The sequence below is a fragment of the Macaca fascicularis genome, chromosome 20 (genome assembly GCF_037993035.2).
Source record: "Macaca fascicularis isolate 582-1 chromosome 20, T2T-MFA8v1.1".
NCBI classification, from domain to species: Eukaryota; Metazoa; Chordata; class Mammalia; order Primates; family Cercopithecidae; genus Macaca; species Macaca fascicularis.
Genome location: NC_088394.1, coordinates 52,162,228 through 52,183,590, shown reverse-complemented (window position 1 = coordinate 52,183,590; position 21,363 = coordinate 52,162,228). Strand labels below are relative to the sequence as shown.

The 21,363-nt window shown below is 42.6% G+C and overlaps 1 protein-coding gene and 1 long non-coding RNA gene across 7 annotated transcripts in view; one reads left to right on the top strand and one right to left on the bottom strand.

Annotated features, from left to right (window-relative positions):
- LOC141409266 (uncharacterized) overlaps nt 1–9,474 on the bottom strand; it is a 30,290-nt gene extending 20,816 nt beyond the window's left edge. The window contains exons 1-2 of the long non-coding RNA XR_012428845.1: nt 8,619–9,474; nt 6,522–6,662 (exon numbers count right to left, since the gene is read on the bottom strand). This is a non-coding gene — a long non-coding RNA (uncharacterized lncRNA). The remainder of the gene's footprint in view (nt 1–6,521; nt 6,663–8,618) is intronic.
- The window catches only part of LOC123566807 (uncharacterized), a 201,649-nt gene that overhangs the window by 76,284 nt on the left and 104,002 nt on the right, over nt 1–21,363 (top strand). For 3 of the 6 annotated variants that reach the window (XR_012428841.1, XM_074027002.1, XM_074027004.1), the window contains 2 exons: nt 16,079–16,366; nt 18,994–19,173. Coding sequence is in view for 3 of the 6 variants with exons in the window: in XM_074027002.1 (XP_073883103.1) it covers nt 16,079–16,113 (35 nt within the window). In the remaining 3 variants the exon portion in view is untranslated. Of the gene's footprint in view, nt 1–12,611; nt 12,723–16,078; nt 16,367–18,993; nt 19,174–19,852; nt 20,833–21,363 lie in introns of those variants that run through there. The other 3 variants (XM_074027003.1, XR_012428842.1, XR_012428843.1) reach the window with 3 other exon arrangements.

Genomic DNA, 21,363 nt, shown 5'->3' with positions numbered 1-21,363 from the left:
ACCTCAGCCTCCCAAAGCTCTGGGACAACAAGTGTGAGCCACTGTGCCTGGCTCTGATGAATTTTTATAAAGTGAATGCACCCATGTAACCAGCACTCAAGTTCAGAAATAGGACATTGACAAAGGGAGATTTTTAGTATTGAATACATAATTACTTTTAATAATGTATTCTCACCTAAATCTGTTCTATAAAACTTACTATAGGTTTATAATAGTAGGAGGTCATTATTGGGGTGAGGAGGAGAGGGAACTTTTGAGATGACAGTTTCATTCCCATGTACAACTCTCACAACTTCATAAGACTGTGTTTAAGGCATAAATTCCTTAGATTTTGTGTAATAAAGATGCAGTGTACTATTGCCTATTTGTTTGCAAAATTAACATGTCATCAGGCTGATATTGTAGCATCATAAACAGCAATACTTGTGTGACTCTAACTCATATTCTATAGTGCTCAAAAATCTACTTAGAACATTTTTTGATAATTCGCTACATGGGATTTGTAAGCATAGGTGTGCACTTCATTCTTTTTGAAGGAAGGTGAAATCTCAAATCTGTTATCAGTCTTGTGTATACGCTGAGCTGTGATGGGTTTGCATGGAGCTTATTATATATTTTTGCTTATTCTTTTTGGCAAACTTGAGTGTATTTCTGAGTGGACTGACTGGCATTAGGATGTCTGACCCTGGAGCTGCCCTGTCTCTGTTCTAAGCCAGCTACCCCATTCATTTGACCCCGTTCAATTAGTACAGGCTTTAATGTCCAAGTCCACATTTTCCAACAAAGGTTTCAATTCCCAATGTAGGCATTGCCCAGAACTTTGGACAAATTATTTAACCTGAAATATTTTCTTCTTTCTAATTCTGTCATAATAATAATAAACATTTGGGGAGTGAAACTTCTGCCTAAAATTGGATCCGAATGTTACACTCATTTGAAAGGTACAAATATGTTCATTGTACAGTTCAATTAATAGAGCAGTAACTGGGCAATTTCTCAAAAAGTTCTCATGATCTAAAAATGTTTCTTGGCCCAGCAGATTTTTAATAATATCTAACATCTTAAGAAAGCTTCTTTTCCTATTTCCTATTTCTACCCAAGGATAAAATTTATCTAATTATTTTAAATATATAGAAAAATCCAGAATACTAACCTCAACCCAGGAAAAGAAAGAAAAAAAAACTTCTTACCTGTTTTAAACTTTGTTTCTGCTGTCTAGAATAGCCCCTCCAGCTAGCAACATATTAGTCTGCTTAATTAACATGTATTGTGCCTTCCTCAAGGTCAGGCAGAGTCCAATTATGGGCTTCAGCTAATTTTACCTTTTTTTTCTCTTTGTGTCTAGTTCTGGTTTCCCTTAGCTCTCCATTAGCCTTCTTGGCTCACAACAAAAGCTCAACAGGAGACTAGCAGCAGCATGATGAAATTAAATAGAATGCCACAAAAAGGCCTGGGAATTTGAAAGGTGCCTCTTAACTTCAGCAGGGAAACAGAGTAACATGGCTGCTGTCTGTGGCTTAGAGAAGTTTGTGTGGCACATACACATGATGGTTGTTCTATTTGTTTGCTGTTATGAAACATTATTTTTCTTTATATGAGCACCATACCTAAGTGGGGTCACTATTGAGGGTACACATTTCCCAGTAAAGGAAGTGCTGTCATCCTGTTGATGCCACCGAAGGCTGTTAAGACTATTAATTTTGTTGTTCATTTAGGCATGCGTGGTTGCCACAGCAACAACAATCTCATAGTTCCTTCAAGCCCTCTGTGCAGTGAGCATCTGTTGAGAGTCCTACAAAGGTGTCATAGTTCCTCTCCTTCCTGTCACAGATTGAACCCCTTGCTTGCTCTCCTTATGAGCTACATATTTATCAAGAATCCCGAGAGAGAGAGAGAGAGAGAGAGAGAGAGAGAGAGAGAGAGAGAGAGAAAGAGAGAAGAGATTCTTTGCTGGAGCCAGTCAACGGAGAAATCTAAATGAAAATGAAGGCTTTTGTTTCCCGTGGACTGCTGCAGAAGACCTCAGAATGAGTAGTTTAGAAGTCAGACGATTATTGAAGATCTTGGTCAGCTGAAATGTGAATAAGTCCTTGGCAAAATCCACAGCCAATCTTTTATGCAGGGTGGCCAGGACACTGAGTATCCTGTGTAAAGCCAAAATTGTAAATTCTAGCCCAAACTCCCAGTGGTATGCAGTAATAGGGTGCAATCTCTTGCCAACTATTTCTCATAATCCAAGACCTTCTCCTTAAGAACCACATAGATTTCAGAATATATGTTTCTTAAATGGACTCATTCCCTCTCTCTCTTGTGTGTGTGTGTCGCTCACTCTCTTTCTTAACGAGCAGTTAGTAGAGAAAGCTTATGTTTTCAAAAGCATTTGTTGGTACTGATAGACAATCATCTTTGAAGACACTACTCAGTATGAGTCTTTGTCTTTGTGTCCTAATTTATCTCATTTGCAAGTTATATAGTCAGAACTAGAGGGGAGTTACAATTTCTAGATAAATTGCATACTAACTAAGTGAAAGGAGCTGAGACTGGGCAGGCTGTCTTTATAGCTATTGAGAGGAGGTATCTTAAGTCCTTGTAGAATCCTTATTTGAAATGTACATGTAAATGTTAGGGCACCTGACTGAGCAAGTTTATCAAAACATCATTACAGTTTCCTCCTCCTTCTGTCATTATTCTGATCAAGATGATCAAGAACAGATTTCTGTATTCATTTCTGCAGAGAAGCTTACTCATTCCTCTTCAAAATTCTTTTATCTAATGATACCTATTGTTCAATCATAAGAAATATTTAACTGTAAAATCTTTTACTTGGAGTAAATTATCTTTGAGGTGGATTCTACTAAAGATCCTCTGTTGATTAAGTAATTGTCATTTTTCCTGTTGTGGGTTTGGAGAAGAAATTTCTAGGTTATATACTGTTTTTAGGCAAGAAGCCTGAGCCTGGGTTACTCTGGCTTTCACAAGACATTAGTATGTCCTGAGGGCTTCTTTTTTGCAACTCTCTGTGAGGATTCCTGGGATCAGTTTTTGTAAGACTCTCCCATCCCAACCACCCTTTTTGGTATCTTTTACTTTTTATTTCTGAGTTCTTCTCTTCATTTTATTTATTTACTTCTCTAGGATCATAAGATCATAGTACTTTCAAACTGGAAAACAACTCCCATCTTCTCTTGTACATTTCTATCCTCACAACTTGCAATGCTCAACTGTGCTCATGTTGTCTACTTTTAAAAACTTGTATATATGGATATGCTAATAGCCAAGCACAAACCAAACATTTTATTGTATGCAATTTATTATACCAATGTGGTTTTAATGAAATAGCCTTAATACAAATGAGACTTTTTTTTCTAGTTCTAACTCTGATTTTAATTCACAGACTGACCCTGGACAAATCTCTCTAGTTTTGCTTGGTCTCAGTTTCTTTATCTGAAGATGAGAATGGCCGCCTCTCATAACTTATTATCGAGTAAATTAGCTAATATATGTAAAGGCTCCTTGGAATATGTGAGGTACTATGTGTAAGCTATAGGGATACTCATCCATAATGTCTGTCTCTGGAGTCCACATCAGCTTGGTGTCTTTAACTGTGACCTTAGCCAAGGTGGCAAAACCCTATCAGAAATCTACTACAAAAATGTGCATTTTTCCTTGACCAAACAATTTCACTACTAAAAATCTATACTACAGAAATATTCATATGTCTGCATACAGTACCAGATATTAACTGAAGCATTGCAATTGAAAAACTGGAAACTTAATTAAATAGAAACTTAATTTTCTATCAGTAGGAAGAAAGTTAAATAAATATCCATATAGTAGAATATACTGAGATTATAAACAAATAAGGTTGATGTATTCTAAAACTGCATGGAAATATCTTCAAGACATATGTTATATGAGAAAGCAATTCATTAAACAGTACCTAGTGTATGATCCCATTTATCCTAAAAAAAAATGCAAACCCCACACAGAAAGGAAACAAAGCCACACCTATATATGTGAATACATTTGTATGTAAATTTGCAGTGTCCCTATGTCATTGAGCTTCCCTCTCTTATTGTATTATGTAGTGTGGAGAGTTGAGGTTAAGAATGAGTTCTGTGGGAGGCCGAGATGGGCGGATCACGAGGTCAGGAGATTGAGACCATCCTGGCTAACCCGGTAAAACCCCGTCTCTACTAAAAAATACAAAAAACTAGCTGGTCGAGGTGGTGGGCACCTGTAGTCCCAGCTACTCGGGAGGCTGAGGCAGGAGAATGGCATGAACCCGGGAGGCGGAGCTTGCAGTGAGCTGAGATCCGGCCACTGCACTCCAGCCTGGGCGACAGAGCGAGACTCCGTCTCAAAAAAAAAAAAAAAAGAATGAGTTCTGGAGTCACACTGACTGTCTTCAAATCCTGGCATGACACATACTACGTGTGTAATTGTGGATAAATCCCAACTCTTCCATGCTTCATTTTCCCACCTTAGAATGGGTTTGACAATTTCACCTTACTCGAAAAATTTAAATGCATAGAAAAAATTCCAGAATACTTTTGATTATCCTGAGACACAACAGGGTAGCTGGAAATGTGAAGTTCCTTTTGAAGTACCCAACTCTACACAATGCAGATAATACTGAGTAAAGCTTATCTGCTTCTGTAGGACAGCATGGGAAAGGTCCTAGAGGCTCAGAAAAAATATAAATTTTGGTAAATGCAACCATGAATGGAAGGATAGGGAGAAACAGTCATCATCTGGGTGTGTGAGCATCAAGAATGTGACAAAGGCTTTTCTGGCAGAGCTATGGGAAAACCCACTTTCTGAAGAGGCAGAATCATGAAGGGGGCTTGTGTCCCCATCCCAGAGGGATCCAGTGGTCTCATATGTAGCTTTCCTCTCAGCCTTGTCTATCCAGTCCAGCTCATTTTGTCCTGTATTCTACTATCTCTACTGTGGAAACTCTCCCTGAGAAGGAGGCAAACCTTCCCTCCAGGGAGGTCAAGGAGGATTGCACTGCTTTGCTTCATGCAAACAGCTTCCCAGGGAGGGAGCTTTTGCTCTCCCTGCTGTGTGGATAGATTGAGGAGCCCCCAAGGCTTGGCAGCAGGTCAGGCCCAGCCAAGCTTCCAGAACCAGAGAAAGGCATAGCTTTTTATCTGAACTTAATTTCTTTTCCAGAGGAGCACTGCCTCTTGTTCTTACTTGAATTTAATCTCCATGGATCACAATTTTGTTTGGTGGATCTATCTAGCAAAATTCACAATTCAAGGGCTCCTGGTCCTTGGCTGACTCAGAGAGATCAATCCCTTCTCTACAGGTGAGGAACTAGGGCTCCAGAGAGTCTAGTGACCAGCCAAGGTCAAGAGGCCACTTGGTGAAAGAGCTGGCCTAGAAACAGTCACTAGTCTTCATCCAAGGTTCTTTCTGTCATACTAACACATATTTATTAGCAATAGAAACATCTGCTCAAAAATAACTCACTCTCCTAGAAGAAAGATCTTAGATATTACAGGTAAAAGAAAGTATAGAGATCATGTCATATAGGCCTCTGAAAGAAGTTTTAAGTCCTCCCTCCCCTTATTTTACTTAAAATAATGTCTGTCTTGGCATAGTTGTGAATCCAAGTTGTAGTCTGCTGGGTGAGCCTGTGTGTGTGCCTCAGGGTGATGTCAGCGTGGCTCCCTAAAGATTTCAATGGGATGATTCCTCTTGGGTTTTATTCTGTAGTAAAAATAATCTGTGGTGGTTTTGGTTTTCCTTGTTTTATAAGCTAGAGGAGTCAGCCAGGAGGCCACTGCCTCCTGATTTTCTATATGGTCATTATCCATACTCCATTCAGACCACATTAAAAGCCACTGGATCTCAAATGATCCCTCAGGGACTATTCATGTGGTCATCAGTGGGGAGGTGTGCAGGCAAGCAACACTAACCAAAATATTTCTTCAGAAAGCTCGCATACTTCCAATGTGAATTCACGTCTGAAAGATTGCCATATTTTCTGTTTTAAGGTTCCATGTCCTTTATGTCACTGAGCTACTCCTTCTTATTCTACTGTGTAGAGAGTAGAGATGAAGACAATGGGTTCTGGAATTGGACTGACTTTAAATCCTAGCTCTGCATTTACTAATGGTGTGATTATGGGTAATTGACTTAATCTTTCTGTTTGTTTCCTATCTGTAAAATGATTTGAAAATTTTATCTAACACAAATGACGATGGAAGAACTAACTAGATATAGTACAGACACACAAGAGAGAGCACTTGGCATGTGGTATCCACTCAATGAATGTTACCTCTTACCCTTAACATCTGCTCATGCAGCCCAGCATTATGGAAAGAACTTTAGATTGATGGGTCAGGAGACACAGGATCTGTTCTAGGATCTCACTTCCATGTAGCTTCATGAACTTGGGACAGTCACTTGATCCCAACTCATAGAATACAAGACATAGAAGCAAGTATTTGTTCCAACCTCCTCATTTAACAAATGAAATTGGGTCTCAGAGAAAGGAAGAGACTCACCTGAAGTCCCCAGGGAGTCAATATCCAGGCCAGGATCAGCCAGCACCACTCTCCTGATTTTTGTCCCATAGCTTTTCCCATCATTCCTCTGGAGACAGAAGACTTTGCCAAGTGGTCCAAGCTTTGCTGAAGACCTAAGGACTTTGGGATTGATAGGTGAGTGGTTCCTAACATGCTGTCTTGGGGTTGTGGCCATCTGAGAAGCAGCTGCCAGTGCTTTCTACTATGTCATGATTGGCATAACTACTAGAAGCAGAGCAGTACCTTTGAGATGCTACTGGGTGAGAGCCACTGCATCTATGGAGCACCCAGTAAACTCATTCCAGGCCAACAGGGCAAGGTTCGGTAAGCTCTAGAGCCCAACAGCTTAATAGTAGGCTATGTTTCTTCTTTCTCTTTCTTGGCTCCTGCCAGAGACACTTAGAGTAACATTATCTCTATCTTAAGCTATAGAAGTCTCCTTTAGAACTCTCATTATACGCCATTGTCACTCCTTTCCTCTTCTCCTCTCACTTCTACACAGATTCTGAGATCACAGGCTGACCATATTATCCACTCTTGGGTACATGGCTTTGACCTGCAAGGTCCCCTTTCTGTTCCACACTCTGGCCACAGCAGACACTCTACAAAACCAGTCCTGTACTCATTATTCTAAATATATACCAGGCTTTTGGCTTGGGGACAGTGCATATATTACACCTCTCCATTGATTCTTGCTCAGTCCTCACAGATTGACTATTATCATTTCTGTAGAGCCCATAATTGTCCCCCAACTTAGAAGTGGTCTCCCGGTCCTTAGAACTTAGAACAAGTACTTGCTATAGGTCTATAGAGGTTCTACCTCCCTTAACAAACTTCTTAACTTCTTAACAACCATGTACTCGACCTCTTTTTTTTTTTTGGAGACAGGGTCTTGCTCTGTCACCCAGGTTGGAGTACAGTGGCATGCTCACAGCTCACTGCAACCTTGACCTCATGGGCTCAAGTGATCCTCAACCTCCCTCGTAGCTCCTACAGGCATGTACCACCATGCCTGGCTAATTTTTGTACTTTTTATAGAGATAGGGTTCTGCCATGTTGCCCAGGCTGGTGTCGAACTCCTGGGCTCAAGTGATCCACCTGCCTTGGCCTCCCAAAGTGCTGGGATTATAGGTGTGAGCCACCACACCACTGGACCTCTTTTTATCCCCCAAAGCATTTAACAGAGTTCCTTGCCCAGTGCAGAAACTCCGTTGGACCTGCTTGAATAACTGTTGGCTGGTTGGTGGAGTTGGAGTCAGGGGCTCAAGACTTAATAAAAAAGGTTATGTCTTCATAATCCAGAAATGCTTAATCCCCAAGTGTCATTGTTAGTCCTCGGTAAATCAGTCAGCCACACATCTTTCTCTAGTTACAGCCATTCTAAGGCTTCTTTAAGCCTAGTTGTTAATGCCTAGTTGTTTTGAGAATGCAACTTTTTAGAAATCTGGTGTGACACAGTTTTGAACTTAAAGTCAATTACAATTAATTTTACTCTTTTTTTTTTTTTTGGTGGCAGAAACTGACAGTCCAAGATGGACAAGCAAAACAATTTACAAACTTTAAAAAATTCAAATAAAAGTTTAAGGATGTTAAAGAAAGGTAGGAAGAGTAAAGGAGCCTGGAGTTTTCACTCATTCACTCACTCATTCACTCACCCAATCAGCAAACGTATCCGTGAAGCTTGATTTCCTGCATTTCAGGAGGAAACAGTTGTTATTTAGTTTATGCAAAATTCTGTATAGCCCTCTGCTAGAGCCTTATGCTTCTAAAATTCTGTTTGCTAAAATAGTGTTCAGAAGTAGATTGTGTTCACAAACCAAACTCTATGTTTCCATAAGATCAAATTCCCTGCGACAAATTTTATCCCCAAATTCGGGGAAAAAATGAGAAGAATGCAAAGATTAATCCTTGGAGACCCTTAAATAAGCCTTTCTTTCCCTATTTTCTGTTTGCTTTTTAAGTTTTGTATTTAGAGAATAATAGGTGAACCCTTCCGTGGCTAATTAAGACACATGTAAATTGAAACCAATGTTCGGGCCAGTAATTAAAGTGAGATACTCTCTGGGTAATATTTACTTTCTAGCTCCCAGATTGTGAGTTCAGTTCCTCTTCAAGCTGCACTTTTTTTTTCTTTCTTCCTTTTCTTTTTTTTTTTTTTAATCACCGAGATTAAAGCAGCTTGAATTTACAATAGCATCTTGTGAAAGGAGAGGGGGGAAAAGCTGCAGTGGTTTTAGTAAATAATGCACTTTGATGTCTCCAACTTGAAATCCATATTTTGAGAGCCCTGATGCATCTAAATAGTATTTGGAATAAAATTTTAAGTCCCAAAGCAGTGCCATTTGCAGAAAAAAATGCCTGTGGAAAGTGAATGTTAATATTCCTCTCACATCTCCCCACTCTGTCGAACAATCAAGTGCTTCCATTCTTCTCTGTGAAACTTGTATAGTGTACGTGCCACATGACCATGACGTGTCCACTCTTCTTTTGGCTGCTGACCACCAAGTTGTTTATAGCTGGTAAGCCTGGCTTGAGGTTTGGGCCATTCCTTTATTTTGGGTAAGAAAAAGATAGGAGAAAAAGACTTCTTAGGAACACCTTGTTTTCTATAAAACAGTGGAGCCATTTCAAGAGCCCTTCTTTTGACCATTGGAAAGGACAGTGAGGTCTAGGTGTAGTTAAGGATTTATGTCTATAGGCTGGACTCTGTTGGTCCCTCCAGTTTGCTTTCAGGTTCATCTGCTGTGGTACTGCTTTGGAAATTTCACAGACCTTTGACCATATTCACGAGCTCCTGGGCAGCAAGAAGCTTTGAAATCCAATAAACGTCCAAATCCAAGAATAGATTTCAAAAATTACTTTTCTGCTAAAATCTCAAGACAAAATTCCTTTTGTTCCTGCTGTGGAGGCCCTTAGGTCGTACAGGGCATTTGTATCCAACAGGATCTCAGGAGCTCTTATTTCTTCTGCTATCACATTGTGTTTGTGATGTCATGAGTGGTTACCATGGAGGTAATTATCATGATGTGGGAGATGTGTGAATTCAGGTGTGGAGAAACTTAGCAGCGAGAGATGGGTTTTTGAGAAAAAGAGACAAATCCCCTTTCATTCCGACTTCCTTAGTAACAAAAGGGTGAAGCAGAAAAAAAAGGGAATGTAAATGCAATGACTGAAATTTAGCTTTTGAACAGCATGTCTTTTATGCTTTGCATGACATATTGGAAAGTCTTTTATTTATTTGTTTTTTAAAAAATTACATTTTGATCACATATCTTGGAGGATGGTGTTAAAAATAAATGTTATGTTCTTTCCTGGAGGAAAAAAAATGGCTTGTGATAGCAGAAGAGAATTCTGTATTATGAAGTCCAAGGAGAATAGGAAAATCTTTTGAGTGATACACCAGGAAGCTTAAAGGTGACATGTTTTCACCCAGCTGGAAAAAAAAAGCTGCTGCAATCTGCAAAACACTACAAAAATAAGATGCAACCAAGCTAACAATGCAGCCAGACTGGCTTGCTGCTGGCATTTGACAAGCTAGGGAAATGAGACTGCAAAAATCCACAGGGAATTCTTTTCCCCTTCATGTAAATGAAGCACTGTACATATCTTTCCTGGGACCAGGGGCAGTGAGGGTGAGGACCCGGGTGCTGCTGAGCAAGTACTTTAAGGAAATGATCCAGAATCCCCTGCCTCTGGCTTGGAATAATCAATGTCACTACTGCTTGTTTGGAAGCATTGTCTTTTCTTGGAAAGGACCCAGGGCTGGCAAACTCAAGTAGTCAGCGTGGTGACTGGTGAGAGAGGGACTCTGCCGAGGCAAGTGCAGGGAGGCTGAGTGCCCTTGAGCATCAGATTCTGATTGAAAGACCTGGGTTCAAGTCACAGCTTTGCCCCCGTGGATTTTTTCTTTGACCTTCACCACGGTCCTTAATTGCCCTGCTTTCTTATCCTATTAATCAAAGGAGACTATTGTAACAATAAATATATTGGACATAAAACATACATTTTTATGCAGACTACAAATGCAAGGGATTGGACCTTATTAGGGGTTCTGTGTCAGCACAAAGATATTTAGTTGTTTTCTTGTTACGTGGTATCTTTCATGACCTTCAGGGTGAAAGTGGGCACTTTCTTTGGTGACAATTGATCCTGGCAGCCAACGCTCCATGGCACTACTTTGGTGAAAGGAGGATAATGACCCTAGGCGGGGTCAATTCCTGCAAGGTCAGGTGCAAACTCCTTAGCTTGGTGTTTGAGGCCTTCCCTGATTACTCCCCAACTAAGCTTCCCAATCTCATTTTCTTACTCCATCAAGTGTACCCTTTGCCTTGGTCAAATCTGATTTGTCACTGGATATACCTCTGGCATTCCTTGTAGTAGTTTCTTCTGTTCTTACCCAATCAATTCTAGCTAGTCTCTGTTCATCCATCCTATATGGATCCCTCCTTGTTATCAGCACTTGCTACTCCTGTCATATATGTGTTGTGCAGGTTGTGCACTGCACAAAGATGTCAGGTCAGTGTAGGGGGACATGGGCTTAAATCCAGAATCCAGCCCAGTCATATATCCTGCTGACTGAGGTGCTGTGTCTGCCTAGTGGAAAGGTACCTTTTTCTAATTAGAAAAAGGCACTGGAGAGGGTAGGGGTGGCTCTGTGTGTATTGACAGAGTGAACTTTTCATCTATGTTTGTTCTATATTTTCTTGAAATTATATGCTCCTTGAGGACTGAGGCTTTGATTTTTTGTAGATATTGAGCATGAAATACACATAACTTTGTTTTGACTTATAATGAGCACAGCGAGTTCTGAGTAAGAGATGGTACTGGAAGCTCCTTGAGGACCGAGCTTACCCATTTCTCTACCTGCCAATCCATCCCCCTTAAATTCCCTGAGTGCTTGCTTATCTGTAGTAACAGTGGGGAAACATCAATACCATTCTTTTTTAAAAATTCTTCAATGCCTATCTTGGTTTCTATGTGGAAGTGAGATAGTTTCCCCTCTGAGGACTCTGAGACTGGGTTTTAGATGAGGCTCTTGGGTCTGGGCCAGCATTTTCACCTCTTTCTAGAACAACATTGTACTGGGGCTTTGTGGTGGGTCAGAAAAGTGGGCCTGTAAAACTTACTGCTCACAAAAGGGTCAGGCCGTGCTCTGTGTGCTGAGGACATCAGGAGGAGAGCCATGTGTCTGTGTCCTCACGGAGTTCCTGGATCATAAGTGGGGAAAACAGACATGTAAGCGAGTGGCCATAAAACAATATATAAGAGGCACTATAGCAGCAAGAGCTCATACAGAGGCCTATGGGGTCACTGTGAGGCAGCAGAGACCTGTCTCCCTGCGTGGGGGCAGGTACAGGTGGAGTGACTGGAAAGAGGAGGTGGCTTTAAGTGTGATATAAAGAAATCTGGTTCATGTCCATATCTTCCATTGCAGTCTGTGTGCAGATGACTCTCAAAATGTGTGTCTCCATCCCAGACCCATCCGCCACTGTTATTTCCACTTGGGAGCTTTAAAGGCTCCCTAGACCCATTCTGTCCCAAACAGACCTCAGGATCTTTTCACCCAAATCCAATCATCTGCTGGTGCTCCATCTTTCCAGATGGCACCACCCATCCATCTACTTTGGTAAACTGACTTGGTCAGTTCATTTGCTCCGTTCTCAGCTCCCAGTCCAAGTTGGCATCCGTGTGTCTTGCCTGGACTGGAGGCAATACCTACCTCCTCAATGGACCTCCCACATCCACCCTGAGCCCTCCAGCCCCTTCTCACTGCAGCTGGAATCTGCTCATGTCACACGGTCCCCAAACTACCTCCCTCCCAATGCTTAAAACCTCTTAATGCCTTCTAATTTCTCTTAGGATAAAGACTCAAATCCTCAGCAGGGCATCTAAGGCCTCTCATCATCTGGCCCCTGGAGACCTTCCCAGTGCCCCCAGCCCTGTCCCGAGTGGCAGCAGTCTGCTCACAGGCCCCCAGCCCAGGCAGCCCCTCAGCCTGGAAAGCTTTCTCCTATTGCTGCCACTCTCCCCTCCCACCCCCGTTACCTAATTCATCCTTTCTCATTTTTCAGGTGTAAGCTCAAATATCACTTCTTCAGGGAAACCTCCCTGGATCCCCCTGACTGCTTCAGCCCTTCTGCCTGGTACATCTCAGAGCACATTTCCTTATCAATTATCACGGTTTGTAGTCACACATTTATTTTTGTGGTTATCTGACTGATGTCTGTTTTCCCTGGAAGGTTGGGAGCTCCAGGATCCTGGCAGGGTTTGCCTTTGCTACATTTCCAGTGCCCAGTGCAGGGCTCCATGCACCTTAGACTCTCAAGTAAACATGCATTGAATGAATAGATACATGAGGGTTGTTTAGGAACAGAGAGCCACTCCTTGGGGCTGCCATGTTGGTTATGTGAGAGGAAGCAGGTAGAGGTGAGGTTGGGAACAAGCCTGTGGCTGAGATGGTGCCCTCTGGGTACAGGGGCACTGTGCAGCCTGCAACCCAGGACATGACTGGCCAAGAGCTGTGTTTTAGAGCAGAAGCTCTGAGAGGCGTGTGGGGTGGAGGTGTGGAGGGTAACGCGTCTTGGGACCAGGGAGACACATTAGGAGGCATCTGATGCAGATGATGGGAATCAGGACAGTGAATGAGAATGGAGAAATGGGAACAAATGCATTTAAGTATTCTCTATTTCCATTTTCCCCCTCCTGGAAGGGCAGCAAGGGATCAAGGAACTTTACATTATTTTAACATTTTTAACCTGCCTGACTTGAACCTCACCAATGGGCAGAGGAAAAATCAGAGGGGATTTGGAGTCAGTGGAGTAGTGGGCAGTTGGAGAGTCACAAATCTGTGGTTTTTTTCCTTTCTCAGGCAAAAGTGGCCTGTGGAAGGTTGGGAGGTATCTGAGTCCATTTGGGCTGCTATAACTAAGTATCTTGGACCGAGTGACTTATGAATGGCAGACACCTATTTCTCACGGTTCTGGAGGCTGGGAAGTCTGAGAGCATGATCAGGTTCTGGTGAGGGCTTCTCTGGGTTGCAAGCAGTTGACTCTCATTGTATCCTCACCTGGCAGAAAGAGAGCAAGCTAGCTCTCTGACCCCTTCTTCGAAGGGCATTAATCTCATTCATGAAGGCTCCACCCTCATGACCTGAATACCTCCCAAAGAGGTCCTGCCTCCAAACACCATCACATTGGGGGTTAGATTTCAGCATATAAATTTGGAGGGGACACAGACATTCAGTGCATAACAGTAGGAGAGGGTGCTTTCAGGACATGCTGCCCTGACCTGATGGTGAGTTGGTGTGTGAGAGGCTGTGACATCCAAGGAAATTCCTCTTGGGTTGGACATTTCTGGTCCTCCTAACCTGATCTGAGATGTCCATCATGGTGGCTGGTCTTCCCTGAGATCCCCTGAGTGTCTCAGAATATTTCGAGAGGCTGATAGTACCAAGGGCAAAGTGGGCTTGGGACCAGGGAGATACATTGTGCATAAGGACGAATATTTGCCTCACCCTAGGTTTGGAGCCACACCTATTTTCCTATTCTTTTTAATGCTTCCTATAGTCTGAATGACAAAGATAACACTAGGGTAATATAATCGTTGAATTGGACAGAATGTAAAACTTGATGCTACTAAATTTCAGCTTTTCAAGGATATGTGTTTTATATATCTAGCACCCTCTTCTAGAATGTGACCGATATAATAATACTGCTGTGTTAATAGTGTTCATGGCTAATGTAGCTTATGTCGTTTGACATTTTAACTACAAGTCGAGCTGCTACATTTGGCTGTGCAAGTTGCGAATTGCCTAGGTCTGGTGAGCTCAGTTCATGTAGACTCCTGTGGGCATGGCACCCCCCAGAGTTGTGCAAGGTGGCAACCCTGCCCATGGAGTGTGCAAGGTGGGCATTAGCCTTATTTTGCTGGCTTAGAATAGCAAATGACTTATTCAGTGTCATATGACAATTAAATACTGGCACTGCTGCTAGGGCCCAGCTTTAGGATCCAAGTCTAGTTTTTTGTTTGTTTGTTTGTCTGTCTGTGTTTCTAGAGACAGGGTCTTTCTCTGTCACTCAGGCTAGAGTGCAGTGGCATGATCATAGCTCGCTGCAGCATCAACCTCCTGGGCTCAAGCCATCTTCCAACCTCACAGCCACCTGGGTAGCTGTGACTATGGGTACCCACCCCAAACCCCGGTAATTTTCATTTATTTAATTCTTGTGTAGACGAGGTCTTATTATGTTGCCCAAGTTGGTTTTGAACTCATGGTCTCAAGTGATCCTCCCACCTTGGCTTCCCATAGTGCTGGGCTTTCAAGTGTGAACCACCACACTTGGCCCTAAAAGCAGTCTTAATTTTTCTGTACCTCTTTGCCTCCTGGCTGATGGGTGAGTGAGTACCTGAGTGAATAGGGTAAAGATGAAGCCTCATTTCAGGAGTGAGATATACACACATGATATGATTTATTTTGTAGGCCCCTGAGCTCCACTGGTAGAACCAGCTGCCCTAATCTGCAGCCCTTTACCCAGACCTTACCCATTCTCAGATGACATGGCCTTGGGTGTCTCTGCACCTCCCTTCCTGAACCCCTTGCATCTTCCTGGTTACTCCTCCTTTGCCTGTCCTGTTCCCTCAGGTCCTCGCTTCCAGCTACTAACAGGTTTTCCTCTCCCACAAAGTGTGCATTAATAAAGTAGAAAATTATAATTTCAATAGGGAGGTATGAAAGATAAAACCGCCTTTACAACACAAAGGCATTAGTCTATAAGGGTGGAATTCCTGGCTGGGTTGGAGAGTCATGAATCTATGAATTTATGTGGGAGAGCAGGAAAGAACCATGCAAATCACATAATGCAGATGACGAAATAGAGGTCCCAGAGAGTTAGTGGGACTGCTGGGTGCTAGAATCCACAGTTTTTCCATTATATTAGGTTAGGGCAAAAGTAATTGTGGTTTTTGCTAATACTTTTAATGGCAAAAACCACAATTACTTTTGCACCAACCTAATATCATATTTTCTTGATCCATTTTAAGTTGGGATCTTCCCTGACATTTTTTTCATCTTACCTGGCTGAGCATAGCCCTGCATTTTGACCATGTATGAAGGGGGAGAGGCAGTTTGGCCAACAGTGTCCTGGACTCTGGCGTGACCCGGGATCCATACTTTTAAATGCCATTATGAAATGCAGTCCAGTAGAGAGCTCAGCCTCTTCCCATCAGACTAATGCAGCTGCGGTGGAGAGGCGGGGTAGTGGCTGGCTGCCTGGCAATCGCCTGGAGCCCAGCAGAGGGATTACGCCCGCCCAGGCAGCCTCATCACCGTAATAAAATGGGAGTTATGCTTATCGACTCATCAGGATGCCCATTTAGACGATTACCCCATTTCCAATCCCATTTCTAGAGAAAAGAGGATTGCTGGACACTTCCTCCCACCCCCACCCCTGGCAGGGCTGTGTTTAGCAGTGGCTTCTGGAGGGGACGTGCTGGAGACAGGCACTCAGCAGACTGAGAGTTTTACCCTCTTTGTCTTCCAGAGCTGACAAGCCATAGCAGGACGGCCATCCCCTGAGAGATAGGAGAGGAGGAGAAACAGCCCGACAGGGGCCTGGAGCAGCTGGCTGGCGTCAGTAATTTCCTGCAGGAGACTCTGCCGGCCGAGCACACGTCACCCTTCTGTTGATCCTCTGTATTCTCCCTTGTGCTACTAAAATACGCTAATGTAACTCCTGGGCTGTGCTGAGCTAAATGCAGTTATTTAACTTCATCGCTATGGAACCCAGGTCTAAAGCAGCAACATCTATTTGGAACAAGGTGGGGAGGAGGTAAGCCCCAAACATCCCTGAGCAGCAGGAATACACATTACAAAGTTTCTCTTTCCACACGGAAGAGTCTTCTGGGCCCTTGCTTGAGACCCCTGACTTTTACTTAACACATAGGTCTAGTTTGCTTGGTGAACTGCTTTCTGACACCTGAACAGACTGGAAGCAGGGAACTGAAGGTGAGAAAAGACTGCCACAAACAGGCGCCAAGAGCTAAGAGCCAAGCCAGGGAGGTGACATTCATGGTGACAACTGTGGATGGGAATCCTGCCCTAAGTGGGATATTGGATGAATGAATGGCTCCTAAGGCCCCTTCCAACATTTCAGTTCATGGCTCTGAGTATCCTTGGTTTGACTGTGATGGTGAAGGCAGAGAAGAGGGAGAGGGAGACCTCCGCGGAGAGCTGGTGGCCAGCAGGAAGTGTGGCCCTGTGTTTTAGTACTCAGGAGTACCTGCCTGCTTTTACTGGAGTCCTCCAGGCTCAATATGTGCTCTTGACCCCCGACTTCATTTTTTTTTTGGCCAACAAGGGCGAATTTATGCTCTTCTTCATGGAGGTGGATGTTTCTGGAAGAAGTTTTGTGATGTCCTTTGCAGGGACATAGATGGATTTGGAAGCCCTTATCCTCAGCAAACTAATGCAGGAACAGAAAACCAAACACTGCATGTTCTTACTTATACGTGGGAGCTGAACGATGAGAACACTTGGACACATACAGGAAAATGACACACACTGGGGCGTGTCGGGGCCGAGGGGTGGTGGGGAGAGGGAGAGAAGCAGGAAGAATGGCTAAGGATGCTGTGCTTAATATCTAGGTGATAGGATGATCTGTGCAGCAAACCACCGTGGCACACATTTACCTATGTAACAAACCTGGATATCCTGCAAGTGTATCCCGAACTTAAAAGTTGAAAAAAAAAAAGAAAAGAAAAGTTTTGTGAACTCTGGAGGTGTAATGGACAGACACGGGCCTAGGGTGACGCAGGCCCATGTTCAGATCCTTGCTTCCCCACTGAGCTAGTGGGGAGACTGGCTAAATCACCGAGCCTCAGTTTCCTCACCTGTACATCTGCTGTAGAAGTGGCACATCATGTGCCGTCCTGGCTGTGACCTTCGGTAGCTCATCACTGCCCTTCTTACTGTTCTCAGGGTAAACCCCTTTCAAGGCAGAGTTGCCAAGACACCCAGTAAAATTTGAATTTCAGATAAACACTGAATAATTTTTTAGTATAATGATGCTTCAAATACTGCATGGGATATACTTAACACTAAAAAAAAATCATTGTTTATCTGAAATTCAGATTTAACTGGGCAACCTGCATTTTTAAATAAACTTTTAATTTTAGAATCATTTTAGATTTACAGAAAAAAATATAAAGATAGTACAGAGTTACCACACACCCCGCACCCGGTTTCCCCTATAACTAATATCTTACGTCAAGTTGGTACAGTGGCGCACGTTTGTAATCCTAGCTGCTCAGGAGGCTGAGGTGGGAGGATCACTTGAGCCCAGGAATTCGAGGCTGCAGTGAGCCATGATTGTGCCATTGCACTCCAGCCTGAGTGACAGAGTAAGACGCCATCTCTAAAAAAAAAAAAAAAAGCTTATGCCAGTATGATACATTTGTCACAATTAATGAACTAAGATTTATATATTATCTTTAACTAAAGTCCATACTTCATTAGATTTCCTTAGTTTTCCCCCAATGTCCTTTTCTATTCCAGGATCCTGTTCAGGACACCATATCACATTTAGTTGTCAAGTCTCCTTAGTTCCTCTTGGCTGTGACAGTTTTTAAGACTTCTCTTGTTTTTGATGACCTTGACCGTTCTGAGGAGCACTGGTCTTGGGTTTTGTAGAATGCCCCTCACTTCAGCCTGTCGGATGTTTTTCTCGTGATTAGGCTGGGGTATTGTTTTTTTGGGAGGAAGACCATAGAGGTCAAGAGCCATTCTCAGCACATCTCATTAAGGGTCTGTACTGTCCATATGACTTACCACTGTCGATGCAGACCTTGATCACCTGGCTAAGGTAGTGTTCATCAGGTTTAGCAATTGTATTTTCATTTGCTAAATCTGTAACTCGATTCCAGGCCTGTCAGTCTTTCATGCTCAGACCTTTGCTTACTGCTGCAGCCATTTTTCTGCTCCAACCATAGTGAACTGCTAATAATTCCTCTAATGAACTACTCTCTGTCTCTCTTACTGCCAGGCCTTAGGGCTTGCTCTTTCCTTCGCCTGAAATGTTCCACTCCCCCACAACCTCCCATCCACACCTCCCCTTCACCCGATTAACTTACTTTTCAGTTGGGCTTCAGTGTTCTGCTTAGGTCTCACTCCTTCCGGGAAGATTTCTTGCACCTTCCTCTGCCGAGACCAGATTAGGTGTTGCCTCTCTGCCCTGGTCCTACTCTGTTGTGATATTTACCACCCTGTGGTTGTGATCTGTTTGCTTGTCTCCCTGACCCCAGTGCATCCCTGACATCTTACGCAGTTTCTTGTTGCAACTCAATAAATAATTGCTGAATAAATGAATGGTTATACCAGGCACTTCAGGTAAGGCCTTTAATACACTACCTGCCTTGTAAACAGTGGATGCTCAGTAAATGCTTGTCTTTTTCAATGTAGGAAAAATAATCTTCCCTGGATCTGAGCAACTGTATTAAGTTTGTGCTTGTCTGACACCTGCAACACATGCCCCTACCTGGAGAAGAGAGTCTGGAACAATTGGTCTCCTAGGATTCCCTGAAAGTCACAGTTACCTGCATCAAAGTATCAAGGAGGCCACTTAATGACAGAAATGTTAGGGTAAGTAGGCTACTTTCCATCAATTTGCAGATTAAAAGCGCATCTTTCTCCCAGTGGAGAAACTGAATTATGAACCCCTTCGCCAAGATTTCCATAGTTGGGCGCCCTGACCCATTGCTTTTTAGTGAAAGAGACAAAGGGACCCACCTCCTTCTCTTTTTGCTGACCACATGCCACACACATGTAAAGGACATGTGTACCTATTGTTCCTTGTCCTTGATGATGAGTACACTTGTACATTGATGTATTTATTAGTGTTTTGCTTTTCACTAATCCGGCATAGTTGTGACCCCACCCCTGAGACCTAAAGGAAGGAGACACCTCACAGGGGGTCTCAGGAATCTCTGATGAACCTTAGGACTAATTATAATGTCTTTCATTTATTATTACTTTATGCCAGCTATTTTATCTACCTCACCTCTAATCATCTCAATGACCTTGCACGTTAAGAATTATTCATCCCATATTACAAATGAGAAACCTAAGGTGTGGGTGCTTAAGAAATTTTCCCAAAGTTTTTTTGTGGTGGAGCCAGCTTGGAGCTAGGGCAATTGACTTCAGAGTCTCAGCTCCATCCTCTCCATGGTTTAGAAGGTTCTATAAGAGACAACCAGCATCCCCCAAGGGCTTGTGCTCATTGGAATGGATCTCAGGTCCACTCCTTCCTTTGTATCCCCAGGTCACCTCACTAGAGCAGACCTCCATCAGTCGGTGTTTACCCACCTTCCAGAGCCTCCTTCCTGGACTCTTGCCCTCGGATTCCCCACCCATAGAACTCTCACACTGCCATCGCCCAACTCAGGATCCCCCCAAGAATGCCCATTTTCAGCCTTATAAATCCTTTACCTTGCTTTACCTTATAAATAAGGTAAATCCTTTACCTTTACCTTATAAATAAGGTAAATCCTTTACCTTTACCTTATAAATCCTTTACCTTACCAAGACCCTATAGTCTATTTATTTTCCAAACCTTCTCTCCAAGCATCAGATTCCTCATGAAACTTACACTGACTAGTCCGCCACCCACCTCCCTCTCCTTGGATCTTCATGGCACCTAGGTATGCAAAGCATAAAGTAATGTAGAATGCCCTTCTGGCTTATGTGGAACCACAGGGGAGTCCCCTGCGTTTCTAATATGGCTTCCCCATCTGGAATGACACCTCCTGAAGGACAAAAACCTCTTGTTAAAAGAGTCAACTTTATTGAGGTATAACATACATACACCAAAATGCGCCTGTTTTTTTAAGTGTTCATTTTGATAAGGTTTGACAGATGTATACACCCATGTAACCACCATCACAACCAAGATATAGAACATTTCTATCACCCCAGAAATACCTCTGAGCCCCTTTGTAGTAAATTCTTCCACCCCCCGACCCAGGCAGCCGCTTGCTGGATTTCTATTCATATAGATTAGTTTTGCCTGCCCTTGAACTCCACAAAAGTGCAGTCATAAAGGTTGTAGTCTTTTGTGTCAGTCTATTTTGGTTAGCATGATGTTTTAAAGATTCCTCCTTACTGTTTATTATTTTTTTGTTGCTGAGTGGTATTCTATGATAGAGACTATACTACAACTTGATTGTCCATGTTGACTAAATTTGGGGCTGTTTCACATTTTTGGCTATTGTGAATAAAGTAGCTATGAATGTTTACACACAAGCCTTTTGTGAATGTGTTTTCATTTCTCTTATTTGCATACCTCCGAGTGAAACTTTTAGGTCATATAGTAAATATAAGATGTTCAACTTTGACACTGCCAAACTGTTTTCCAAAGTGATGATTCCATTTCACACCCCTATCAGCAGTGTATGAAAGTTCCAGTTGTTTCGCATCCTCACCAACTCTCAATGCTGTCAGTGTTTTAAATTTTAGTGGGTATGTAGTCACATCTCATTATGGTTTTACTTTGCATTTCCCTGATGATGTGCTCACTGGACACTTGTGTATTTTCTTTTCGAAATGTCTGCTGAAAAATTTATCTTTAAAATTTTCAATTTGTCTTTTTAATTATTGCATTATGAGTTCTTTTTATATTTGTATATAAGTCCTACCAGATATATGTATGAGTATTTTCTTCTGGACTGTGGATTGTCTTTTCACTTTCTTAGTGTCTTTTCACTTGTCTTTTGAAGACAAGAAGTTTTAAATTTTGATGCAATTCAATTTATCAATTTTAATCAATTTTTTTCT